Source organism: Tinamus guttatus, unplaced genomic scaffold (assembly GCF_059628265.1).
Source record: "Tinamus guttatus ecotype Peru unplaced genomic scaffold, ASM5962826v1 Tinamus_guttatus_pri_ptg000096l, whole genome shotgun sequence".
Classification (NCBI taxonomy): Eukaryota; Metazoa; Chordata; class Aves; order Tinamiformes; family Tinamidae; genus Tinamus; species Tinamus guttatus.
In genome coordinates this window covers 656,647-668,022 of record NW_028288630.1, presented here as the reverse complement: position 1 = coordinate 668,022, position 11,376 = coordinate 656,647, and the positions used below count along the sequence as shown (strand labels likewise).

Genomic DNA, 11,376 nt, shown 5'->3' with positions numbered 1-11,376 from the left:
GCCGGCGCGGCAGCCGGGACACGAGGCTCCCAGCTGGAAGCGGCAGCGGGGCCGCCCCTGCGCGGCCGCCCCCCGGGTCCCGGGTGCGCGGCAGAGGGGGCGCCGGGGCTGCTGCCTGGCGCTGCGGCCATAAAGCAGCGAGGCAGCCCGGAGCGCGGCACCGCGTCCTCCTTGTGCGGGAGCGGGAATGGGAACAGGAGCTGGGCCGGGAGCAGGAGGTGGGAGCGGGAGGGGAAGCGGGAATGGGAACAGGAGCTGGGATGGCAGCGGCAACAGGAACGGGGCCAGGAGCGGAAGGGGAAGCAGGAGCGGGAATGGGAGCGGGAGGTGGGAGTGGGAAGGGGAGCGGGAAGTGGGAGCGGGAGTTGGAACGGGAGTGGGGATGGATGGGGGAGGGCTCCGGATCGCCCCGCCCCGGGGGGCGTGGCCAACGCGAAGAGGGCGTACCCGGCACCGGGGGCGTGGCCTCCGCGCAGGTTGTGGCGGGGCGCGTGGAGGGCGTGGTCATCACAAGGGGCGTGGTCACGACCGGCTCCTCCCCCCGCGCGCGGCCCAGCGCCACGCGGGCCGGGGCCTGGCGGCGCCGCGGGGTCCTTGGCGCTCGCGCGGGGCTGCCCGCCGCGCTGCCTGCGCGCGGGGCGGCGCTGCCGCGGGGCGCAGGGCGGCGCGGGCCGGTGTCGGCGGGGTCCCCGGAGCCGCCGGGGTCCCCGGAGCCGCCGCCGCCGCCTCCTCGCAGCCGCCCCCGGTGGCGGCCGGCCGGGCGGAGGGGCGCGGCGCGGCGCGGCCGGGCCGGCGGCGGCGCGGGCAGCCGCGGGGGCTGGCGGCGGCGGAGCGGCCGGCGGAGCGGTGCGGTACCGGGGCCGCGCGGGCGGCGGGGGCTGGAGGGGGCGGGGGGCTCCCGGGAACCCGGCCCTGCGGGGAGGGGGCGGCGCGGGCGGCGGGCGCCAGAGCCGGCGCTGGGCAAGGGGGAGCCCCGCGAGGTCTGGGGAAGCGCCGCATCCCATAGGGAAGCGCAGCGGCCCAGAGGGAACCCCCGGGTGCCATAGGACATCCCTGCATCCCGTAGGGAACCCCCACATCCCATAGGGAACCCCCCCATCCCATAGGGCATCCCTGCATCCCGTAGGGAACCCCCACATCCCGTAGGGAACCCCCACATCCCATAGGACATCCCTGCATCCCGTAGGGAACCCCCACATCCCGTAGGGAACCCCCACATCCCATAGGACATCCCTGCATCCCGTAGGGAACCCCCACATCCCATAGGGAACCCCCACATCCCATAGGACATCCCTGCATCCCGTAGGGAACCCCCACATCCCGTAGGGAACCCCCACATCCCATAGGGCATCCCAGCATCCCGTAGAGAAGCCCCGCATCCCATAGGGAACCCCCACATGCCATAGAGTATCCCAGCATCCCATAGGGCATCCCTACATCCGACAGGGAAGCCCCGCATCCCATAGGGAAGCACAGCGGCCCATAGGGAATCCCCACGTGCCATAGAGCATCCCTACATCCCATAGGGTATCCCAGCATCCCATAGAGAAGCCCTGCATCCCATAGGGCATTCCAGCATCCCATAGGGAGGCCCCGCCTTCCATTAGGAAGCACAGCGGCCCATCAAGCATGTTAGCATCCCATAGGGAAACTCCATATGCCATAGAACGACCCAGAAACCTGTAGTGTATCCTTATATCCCACAGAACATCACAACGTCCCATAGGGAAGCACAGCATCCTATAGGGCATCCCAGTGTCCCATAGAGAAACCCACATCCCATAGGGAAGCACAGCGTCCCATAGGGAAGCCCTACATCCCATAGGGCATCCCAGCATCCCATAGGGAAACCCCGCATCCCGTAGGGAAGCACAGCAGCCCATAGGGCATCCCCGCATCCCATAGGGCATCCCAGCAGCCCATAGGGAAGCCGCACATCCCATAGGGAAGCCTCTCGTCCCATAGGGAAGCCCTACGTCCCATAGGAAAGTTCCTCGTCCCATAGGGAAGCCGCACATCCCATAGGGAAGCCCCACGTCCCATAGGGAAGCCGCACATCCCATAGGAAAGCCCTACATCCCATAGGGCATCCCAGCAGCCCATAGGGAAGCCGCACATCCCATAGAGAAGCCGCACGTCCCATAGGTAAGCCGCACATCCCATAGAGAAGCCGCACGTCCCATAGGGAAGCCGCACGTCCCATCCACGTCCAGTGCTTGGGCCCAGGTCCTGCTACAGGGAAGGGGACCCTGCGGGGGCTGGGGGAGCTGCACTGAGGCCAGGGCCACATTGGGGATGGGCAGGGGGTGCTGCCCCCAGCCCTACGGGGGCTGCAGGTGGCGGCCGGCCCCATGGGGGTCCCGGGGTGGCGGCCGTGGCGCCGGCTGCAGCCCCCTGTGCCCGCAGGTCCCTGCAGCCGGAGCCCAGGATGAGCGGCTGGATCCCGCCCGCGCTCTGCCTGGCCGCGGCGCTGGCCTCGCTGCTGCCGGCGGCCGGCGCGCGCCGGAGCCAGGACCTGCACTGCGGAGGTGGGCGCCGGGGGCAGCTCCTCGGGGCCCCGTCTGCCGCGCGGGGCCGGGACGGCCCTGCCGAGCGCCCGCTCCTGCCCGTGCGCCGAATCCCCGCGATCCTCCTGTGTCCTCGCGGCCCCGGCATCCTCGCGGTTCCTCCGGCATCCTCTTGGTTCTCCCACGTCCTTGCGTTTCGCCCGGCATCCTCGCGGTTCCCCCGGCATCCTCGCGGTTCCTCCGGCATCCTCTTGGTTCTCCCACATCCTTGCGTTTCGCCCGGCATCCTCATGGTTCCCCCGGCATCCTCGCGGTTCCTCCATCATCCTCTTGGTTCTCCCACATCCTTGCGTTTCGCCCGGCATCCTTGCGTTTCCCTCGGCATCCTCACGGTTCTCCCCGCATCCTCCTGGTTGTCCCGCACCCTCGCGGTTCCCCCTGGCATCCTCCTGGTTGTCCCGCATGCTCGCGACCTTGGCATCCTCGCAGTTCCCCCTGCTTCCTCCTGATTCCCCCTGCGTCCTCGTGGTTCCCGTCGCATCCTCCTGGTTCTCCTGCATCCTTGCGGTTCCCCCCGCATCTTCGTGGTTCCCCCTGCTTCCTCCTAGTTGTCTCACATCCTTGCGGTTCCCCCCGCATCCTCCTGGTACTCCTGCATCCTCACGGTTCCCCCTGCTTCCTCGCCGTCCCCTGGCCGTATTCCCCGTGTCCTGGGGCGGTTCCAGTTCAGGGTCTCGCTGTGGCGTCACCTCTGCCGAGCTCCGGGCTCAGGTCGCTGCCCTCAGCGCCCTGCGCCGCTCCCTTCTCCCTCCCTCGCAGCGTGCCGGGCCCTGGTGGATGAGCTGGAGTGGGAGATCGCCCAGGTGGACCCCAAGAAAACCATCCAGATGGGCTCGTTCCGCATCAACCCCGACGGCAGCCAGTCGGTGGTGGAGGTGAGACGGCTCCGCGGGCTGCAGGAGCCGCCGCGCGTTGGGGACGGGGACGTCAGGCCGGGGCTGGACGAGCTCCCGCTGACCCCGCGCTCCTGGCGCAGGTGCCCTACGCCCGCTCCGAGGCGCATCTGACGGAGCTGCTGGAGCGGGTGTGCGAGAAGATGAAGGAATACGGGGAGAAAGTGGATCCATCCACGCACCGCAAGACCTACGTGCGCGTCATCTCCCACGACGGGACCAAGGCGGACCTCTCCGGGGTCAAAATTGATGGGGACGTGGCTTCCAGCCTCAAGTTTGCGGTGCGTGCGGGGAGCGCGTCCCGTGCAGTGTCTGCCGGGGTTCGGGGAAGGCTCTAGGCGTCCGGGTCCGCTGGGTTCGTTCTGGCGGCTCCGGGCTGCTTCCCGGGGCTGGGTGCAGGGCCTGGGCACCGGTTGCCTTCGCCCGCCCCCACGGTTGCGACGTGGAGGCGGCTGGGGATTGACGCGGGGCTCCCGCTGCAGTGCGAGAGCATCGCCGAGGAGTACGAGGACGAGCTCATCGAGTTCCTGTCGCACGAGGCCGAGAACGTCAAGGACCGGCTCTGCAGCAAGCGCACGGGTGAGCCGGGCTGCGGCGTCCCGGGGCTCGCGGGGCTCCCCATCCCTGCGCTCGCACCCGGGCTTTGCCAGCCGGGTCTCTTCTCTCCTTATCTTTGGAAACGGAGCCAGGAAGCACTTTTTGTGCCCGGCGGCTGGGAGCGCATGGCCAGGAGCAGCCAGGCACCCCGGTCACCGCTGCCATCTCGGCGCGGGAGGGCTGCGGTCCAGCACTTGGCCCCGCAGAGCGGCCCCGGCGCCCGGCCCGCGCGACAGCCCCCGACACCTCTGTTTTCGCCTGCGGCTTTTTTTGGATTCTCGGCCCGACCGGGCTCTGGGACGGAGCCAGGACGGCAGCTGCCCCCGGGCCCCATTGGCTGCTCCGGCGCCTGGCTCCTTTCACAGCCAATTCCCGCAGGGCATTTCCCTTCGCGTGGAGCTATTTCTGGCTGGCAAACAGAGGGCCCGGGACACGCTGTGACCTTTGGGCTTTCCTGTTCACGAACGGGCTCCGTGCCGGGGCGGCCGGAGGGCACAACCCTCCTGCCCGCAGAGGGTCCCGTTCCGGGGCTCCGGTGGCAGATGCGTCCCCGGGCCGGGCGCGCGGGGCCCATGTGCCACCCGCCCTGTCCGAACAGCCGCGGTTCTCATTAACCACAGAGCAAAGCGAGGGGGGACACGGGTGTCCCCGCATGCGGGTCACCGCTCGGCCACCTGCTCGCGGCCGGGCGTGTGATTCCGGCGCTCGGGCTGCCGCCTGTCCCTGGCGCTGACCCGCCTGTCCCCTGTCACCGCAGACCTGTGCGACCACGCGCTGCACCTGCCTCACGACGAGCTGTGACGCCGCCGCCCCGAGCGCCCGCGCGGCCCCGCGAGCGACACGAGCCCCCGCCGCGGGGACCGAGGACGCCGCCAGCCCCGCGCTCGCTGCGGCCCTGCCCGGTGCCCCCGCAGGGGACGGACGGACGGAGGGACGGACGTGCCCCGCGGCGGCGCCGGGCACGGCCGCGCTCCCACTCTGGTGCTTCTTTGTCCTATTTATTTCGCTGTCCGTCCACTGTAGCTGCGGTGCGGGGGGCAGCCCCCGCTGCAGCGGGACCCGAGGCCGGGTGTCCCTGGGGGTGTCGCGGGCTCTGGGGGCCCCGGACCTGCGCCGGCTCCTGCTGCTTCTCCGTGTCCCGGGGGGCTCCGCATGGGACCAGCCCCTGCTCTCGGGGCACGTGGGGGGGCTGTGGGGGCAGTCGCGGGATCGGGAGCCTCCGTGCGGGCAATAAAGGGGCGGGCGCAGGGGCGCCCACGGACGGGCCCCGCGTGTCTGTGTGTGTCCCCGTGTCCCTGCGTCGCCGGGGCGGCTGCCAGCGCCGCGGGGCAATGTCCGGCCGCGCTGCCCTGGGCTGCCCCCGCGGCTGCGCCCGGCGGGGACGTCACTCGTGACGTCACGGCGGTGATGCCACCGGCAACGCCTGCAGCGCTGGGCAGGGGGCGCCACGCGCGGCCTCGGGGGCCTCGCTGCACGCTGCCCTGTCGCTGTGGTGATGTCACAGGTGACGTCACAGGGAGGCCCCACACCACATCTGGGTGATACTAAGTGCACCTTCGGGATGACGTCGCAGTATGACGTCACGCGCGGCGGGCATGCGACGTCACGGAAGGGGGCGTGGCGCGACTCCCGCGCGCTCCCCGGCATCCCGCGCCCCCTCTACCACGTCGGATCAGGCGAACGCGGTGGCCACCTATAGGCCGCCCCCGCCGCCTCATTTGCGTGTCCCCGCCCCGTGGCGCGCGGCGCGGCCAACCGCGAGCGCCTCTTCCCGCGGGGGCGGGGTTATGCTAATCAGCTACGCAGCGCCTTGCCCCGCCCCGCCGGACGCGCCGAGGACCCCCCGGCTGCCGCCGCCGCCGCTCGCGCCGCCGCTCCCGGCCCCGCTCCCGGTCCCGACCCGTCCCGGTCCCGACCCGACCCGTCCCGGTCCCCCCCGCCATGACGCTCCTGGCCGCCGGCGCCCGGGCGGCCTCGCGCCTCCGCGGGGCCAAGGTGAGGGGCGCCCGCCGCGGGCCGCGCCTTAAAGGGGCGACGCCTCGCGCAGGGTGGGGTGGGGGCCCTGGTCGGGGGCGCCGCTCTTAAAGGGGCGGGGGGGGGGGGGGGGCGCGGTCTTAAAGGGGCCGCGCGGGGGCAGCACGTGGCGGCCGCGCTTTGTCCGCGCGCCGGGCCGGGGGGGCCCCGGGGGCTCCCTGCCCAAATGCAGCCCCCCATGAGGGGGGGGCTCCGGGCGGCGTCTGCAGCTCCGCTCCCGTCTGGGGGGGCCGGGGGGCTCTCGGGCCCCCCCTTGTTGTTGGGGGGCCCCTGGGGGGCTGTTTGAGGGGGGTGTCCGGCCTGTCTCTGCTTTCTGTCCCCCGTTTCTCCTCCTTGTCCCGGCAGGGGGGGCTGAGCGGGGTTCCCTGCCCTGTTTCCCACCCCCCTTATGGGGGTGCTGGGGGGGCTCCCGCCCTGCTGCAGCCCCCCAAGGGGCTGGGGGGTCCCCGCCGCCTTTGCCCCTTCCCCTTTGCAAGGCACCCGGGGGGGCTCCGTGCTCTGTTTGTCCCCCCTCCCATTGCAGAGAGCAGCTCCCCCCCCCCCCCCGCTGCGATATCGGGGGGAAGGCGGATGCAGGGCCCGGGGGGCCGTGGGGGACACGGGGGACACGGGGGTGGCAGCGCGGGGACCCCCGGGCCGTGTCCCCCCCCCGGCCCAGCCCGGCTTTGACCCCGGCGCCTTCACAAGAGCCGCCACCGCGGTGCCGTCGATGCCGCTTTATTTTGGGATCCCCTCGCGGCCCGGCCGCCTGGGGCTGCCCCGCTTGGCCCCGCAGCAGCGGGACTGGCCGCCGCGTTCCCGGCACCAGATGGGCCGGTGCCCGCCGTGAACCTGCGGCTTTGCCGGATAATCCTCCCCGCCCGGCCCACCTGGCCGCGCCGTCCCCTCCCCGCGCACCCGTGACCTTGACCGCGGCGCGGCCGGGGCGCCGCGGGGCAGCGCGGAGCCGCCGGAGCCTCCCGAGGCCGCGGCCGGATGCCCGGCCGCCCCGGAGCGGCTCCCGGTGCCGGAGCGGCGGGAACGACCCCGGCGCGCGGCTGCTGCGACCTTGGGCTCGCGCCGGCCCTGGGCCTCCGACGTTCCCCATCGGGGACGCGGCTGCTTCCGGGGCCGTTGCTCCGTAACGGATGCGGCTCCCGGAGCGGCTCGGGGGGGTTAACGATCCCGTGGGGCGGGGGGCTGCGTGCCGTGGCATTCCCATGGGATGGGGGCCTCGGGGCCGTGTCCTTCCCCCCGGCTGCCGCGCTCCCTCCCGCACCCGTGGAAAAACCGCGTCACGTCACCGCGCGGCTGCCAGCGGCGCCCGGGTGGCCCCGCGCCGGGGACCGGCTCCCCGCAGCCCCCCGCACCGGAGCCCTCCGCGGGGCTCCACGCGACCGGGAACAAAGATCCCTCGGGATCGGTTTGTTCCCGCTGCTGGGAAGGTGCCCGGCCCCGCGGGGGTGCGGTGCCGGTTTCGCTGCCGCTGCAGTTTTGCTGCTGCCCGTTATCGTTATCGGCACCGCGGGCGCCGCCCGCCCGTTCCTGCCCCGGGAAGCGCCCGGAGCCCCGGGAAGCGCCCGGCCCCCGCTCCCCTCCCCCTGCGCGGCGGCCGGCGGAACCTGTTTGGGTTCCCCCCGCCCCGCGGGGCGGCCGCGGCTCCGGTTGCAGGGCCGCAGGGCGCCGCGTCCTTGCGGCTCGCGGGGCTCCTCCTGCGGCAGCCGGAGCCGCTGGCGCGTGGCCAGCGGATGCTCCCGCTGCTGGGCCGGCTCCGGCCCCTGCTCCGATGCTCCCGTCGCCGTTAAGGAGCCGGGTCCGGAGCGGGCGCCGCGCTCAGCCCCCGCGTCCGCTCTCCCGCAGAACGCGCCCTGCGTCCTCTTCGCAGCCCGGCACGCCAGCGCCGCCACGGTAAGAGCCGGTCCCCGCGGGCGCCGCGGCCCCTGGGAGCCCGCGCGGCGCTCACGGCTCCCCCGTGTCCCGCGCAGAACCTCAAGGACGTCCTGGCCGAGCTCATCCCCAAGGAGCAGGCCAAGATCAAGAGCTTCAGGCAGCAGCACGGCAGCACGGCCATCGGGCAGATCACGGTGGACATGGTGAGCGCCGGGGCGCGCGGCACACGGTGGTGGCGCCCACCCGGCCCCGGCGCCGCTGACGCCTCCCGCTGCCTCCCCGCAGGTGTACGGGGGCATGCGGGGCATGAAGGGGCTCATCTACGAGACCTCGGTGCTGGATCCCGACGAGGTGAGGCCGGAGTTCGTCCCGCGCGGCCGCCCCGGCACGGGGCCGCACGCGCCGGCTCACGCTGCCGCCGGCTCCGCAGGGCATCCGCTTCCGCGGCTACAGCATCCCCGAGTGCCAGAAGCTGCTGCCCAAGGCGCCGGGCGGGGAGGAGCCGCTGCCCGAGGGGCTGTTCTGGCTGCTGGTGACGGGCGAAGTGCCCAGCCAGGAGCAGGTGGGTGCCGGGGGGCGCGGGGCCGCCCCGCGCGCCGCCCCCGCTCAGCCCGCGCCGCCCGCAGGTCGCCTGGGTGTCCCGCGAGTGGGCCAAGCGCGCGGCGCTGCCGTCCCACGTGGTCACCATGCTGGACAACTTCCCCACCAACCTGCACCCCATGTCCCAGCTGAGCTCGGCCATCACCGCCCTCAACAGCGAGAGCAAATTCGCCCGCGCTTACGCCGAGGGCCTCAACCGCGTCAAGTACTGGGAGGTACGGGGGGCTCCGGGCGGCCCCGCGCCGCCGAGGGCCCCGGGCCGGGTCTCGCCGCCGCCCCACGTGGCGCCGTGTCCCGCAGTTCGTCTACGAGGACGCCATGGACCTGATCGCCAAGCTGCCTTGCATCGCCGCCAAGATCTACCGCAACCTGTACCGCGAGGGCAGCAGCATCGGCGCCATCGACCCCAACCTCGACTGGTCGCACAACTTCACCAACATGCTGGGCTACAGCGACCCGCAGTTCATCGAGCTCATGCGGCTCTACCTCACCATCCACAGGTGACGGCCGCGGAGGGGCCGGAGCGGGGGGCCTGCCCGACGGCTGGGGAGGACGCGGGGAAGGGTCTGCAGGGAGGGATTTGGCCACGGGGAGGGTCTGCAGGGAGGGATTTGGCCATGGGAAGGGTCTGCAGGGAGGGATTTGGCTGTGTGGGACGTGGCAGGGGCTCGAGGTGGCCCAAGGGACACGGCCCGTCCGGCTGCTGCCACCGCCGCTCCCTGGGGTGTCGTCACCCTCTGCAAGGCCGTGGCGGGGGCGGCCCCCTGCGGCAGCTGCTGCGGGGGGACGCGGGGCCCTCACGTCCCCCTCGGCCCTGCAGTGACCACGAAGGCGGCAACGTGAGCGCCCACACCAGCCACCTGGTGGGCAGCGCCCTCTCCGACCCCTACCTCGCCTTCGCCGCGGCCATGAACGGGCTGGCCGGGCCCCTGCACGGCCTCGCCAACCAGGTAGGGCCCACGTCCCCCGCGCGGCTCCGCGTCACCCGCGTGGCTCCATGTCACCTGCGGGCCTTGTCCCCCCGCTACCAGGAGGTGCTGCTGTGGCTCACGAACCTGCAGAAGGAGCTGGGCCAGGAGGTGTCGGATGAGAAGCTGCGGGACTTCATCTGGAACACGCTCAACTCGGGCCGCGTGAGTGCGCGGGGGGCGCGTGGCGCAGGGCCGCGGTGCGGCGCGGTGCGGCGGGCGCTCACCGCCGCCGTTGCAGGTGGTGCCGGGCTACGGGCACGCGGTGCTGCGCAAGACGGACCCCCGCTACACCTGCCAGCGGGAGTTCGCGCTCAAGCACCTGCCCAAGGACCCCCTGTTCAAGCTGGTGGCCCAGCTCTACAAGATCGTCCCCAACGTGCTGCTGGAGCAGGGCAAGGCCAAGAACCCCTGGCCCAACGTGGACGCGCACAGCGGGGTCCTGCTGCAGGTAAGCGCGGGGATGGTGGGGGGGCCGTGCCGGGAGCCCCCCCGGCCCACCCTGACACCCGGCCTGTCCCCCCGCCCCGCAGTACTACGGGATGAAGGAGATGAACTACTACACGGTGCTGTTCGGCGTGTCGCGCGCGCTGGGCGTCCTGGCGCAGCTCGTGTGGAGCCGGGCGCTCGGCTTCCCGCTCGAGCGCCCCAAGTCCATGAGCACCAGGGGCCTCATGCAGCTCGTGGGCTACAAGTCGGGCTAGAAAGGGACAGGGGCAGCGCCGGGCGCCGGCCCCGGGACACACTCGGCACTGACCCCCCCACCGGGTGCCAGCTCGGCCCCCCCACCCCACGCTGCTCTTCCCCCCCCCTTCCCACCCCAACGGGGGGGGGATGAGGCAGCGCCGGGGGGGGCCCAGCCTGCCCCATGTCCCCCCCCCACTGCTGGGGGAGGAGGGGGCCCAGCCCCATCTCCCCCTGCCATGGGGCAGGGGCTGGGCCTGTCCCCCCCCCCCCCGCAGCACTGTGCTCAGGGGAGCCCCTGGTGTCCCCCCCGCCCCCGGGGGTGACGGGTGCCGGTGAATGGGGGGGCCACCCCGGCCCCCTCCCCGCCGGTGCCGGGGGCTCAGGCCCGACCCGTGTCCCGCCGGGCCGCGAGAGCAGCCGCCGGGGCCGCGCGGCGCCGCCACCACGAATGTCTCAAACGTCCCCTCCCCGCCGGGACGGGACCCGAAACACTCCTGTGCCCCCCTCCCCCCCAGCGTGTTTGTGTGCCCCCCCCACCCCCTGCCGCCCCGTGTGAGCCGGACCCGGCCCCCCCGCCGCAGGGGCGGCCGGTTCTGTACAAACGACGAGATGCAAAATAAATGTTTTTATTAACAAAGCGCCTCCGTGTGCGCCGGGCCGGGGCCGGAGCCAGAGCCCCCTCCCCAGGCTGCTCTGTGCCCTGGGGGGGCTGCAGGCTCCCCCTCCCCCCATGCGGTGCCAGGTCCCAGCTCGGGCCTGCTTTGGGGCTGGGGTGTCCCCGCTCCCCCCGCGCAGAGAGGAGCCGGAGGCGGCGGGCGCCGTGTTCGGAAACGCTCTTTATTGGCCCCGCGCGGCGGGGGGCGGCGGGGCCGGGGGGGCCTCTCCCGCTCCTGGGGGGGGTCTGGGCCCCCAGGATGGGAGCAGAGAGGCCGGGGGGGCGTCGGGGCGCAGGGAGCGCCCGGCCCCGCTGTGCGTGCGACTTGTGCAAACTGCGCGAGGGCGGCCGGGCGCCTCCCGCCGCCTTCTCCTTCCCTTTGGTTCCTCAACGAGCGGGGGGGGCCCTGCAGCCCGGCCCCGCTCCCCCCGCGCTGCCGCTCCGGCAGCCGTCCCGGAGCCGGGAGCTCTGCGGAGCCGCTTCCCCAAGGGCCCGCGGGAGGGAAA

At 73.2% G+C, this 11,376-nt stretch overlaps 2 protein-coding genes across 2 annotated transcripts; both read left to right on the top strand.

Annotated features, from left to right (window-relative positions):
* Positions 1–2,423: 2,423 nt before the first annotated feature.
* Positions 2,424–4,875, top strand: CNPY2 (canopy FGF signaling regulator 2). Its single transcript, XM_088520699.1, has 5 exons — positions 2,424–2,528; positions 3,327–3,442; positions 3,544–3,741; positions 3,943–4,039; positions 4,815–4,875. Exons 1-5 carry the CDS (start codon positions 2,429–2,431, stop codon positions 4,856–4,858), a joined length of 555 nt encoding a protein of 184 aa, XP_088376825.1. The 5' UTR covers positions 2,424–2,428; the 3' UTR covers positions 4,859–4,875.
* A 1,091-nt stretch (positions 4,876–5,966) lies between these two features.
* On the top strand, positions 5,967–10,237 carry CS (citrate synthase). The gene is made up of 11 exons (XM_088520683.1): positions 5,967–6,052; positions 7,931–7,978; positions 8,056–8,163; positions 8,246–8,311; positions 8,391–8,522; positions 8,587–8,775; positions 8,861–9,060; positions 9,381–9,510; positions 9,592–9,693; positions 9,770–9,979; positions 10,062–10,237. Exons 1-11 carry the CDS (start codon positions 5,999–6,001, stop codon positions 10,230–10,232), a joined length of 1,410 nt encoding a protein of 469 aa, XP_088376809.1. The 5' UTR covers positions 5,967–5,998; the 3' UTR covers positions 10,233–10,237.
* The last annotated feature ends 1,139 nt before the right edge of the window (positions 10,238–11,376 follow it).

What these genes read in the sequence shown, in the direction of transcription:
- CNPY2 (XM_088520699.1), top strand. Translation starts at nt 2,429, where the DNA reads ATGAGCGGCTGGATCCCGCCCGCGCTCTGCCTGGCCGCGGCGCTGGCC. An exon ending in CCAGGACCTGCACTGCGGAG is followed by an intron (nt 2,529 to 3,326) that starts GTGGGCGCCGGG and finishes CCTCCCTCGCAG; the next exon opens with CGTGCCGGGCCCTGGTGGAT. An exon ending in CTTCCAGCCTCAAGTTTGCG is followed by an intron (nt 3,742 to 3,942) that starts GTGCGTGCGGGG and finishes CTCCCGCTGCAG; the next exon opens with TGCGAGAGCATCGCCGAGGA.
- CS (XM_088520683.1), top strand. Translation starts at nt 5,999, where the DNA reads ATGACGCTCCTGGCCGCCGGCGCCCGGGCGGCCTCGCGCCTCCGCGGG. An exon ending in AAGTGCCCAGCCAGGAGCAG is followed by an intron (nt 8,523 to 8,586) that starts GTGGGTGCCGGG and finishes CGCCGCCCGCAG; the next exon opens with GTCGCCTGGGTGTCCCGCGA. An exon ending in TGCACGGCCTCGCCAACCAG is followed by an intron (nt 9,511 to 9,591) that starts GTAGGGCCCACG and finishes CCCCGCTACCAG; the next exon opens with GAGGTGCTGCTGTGGCTCAC.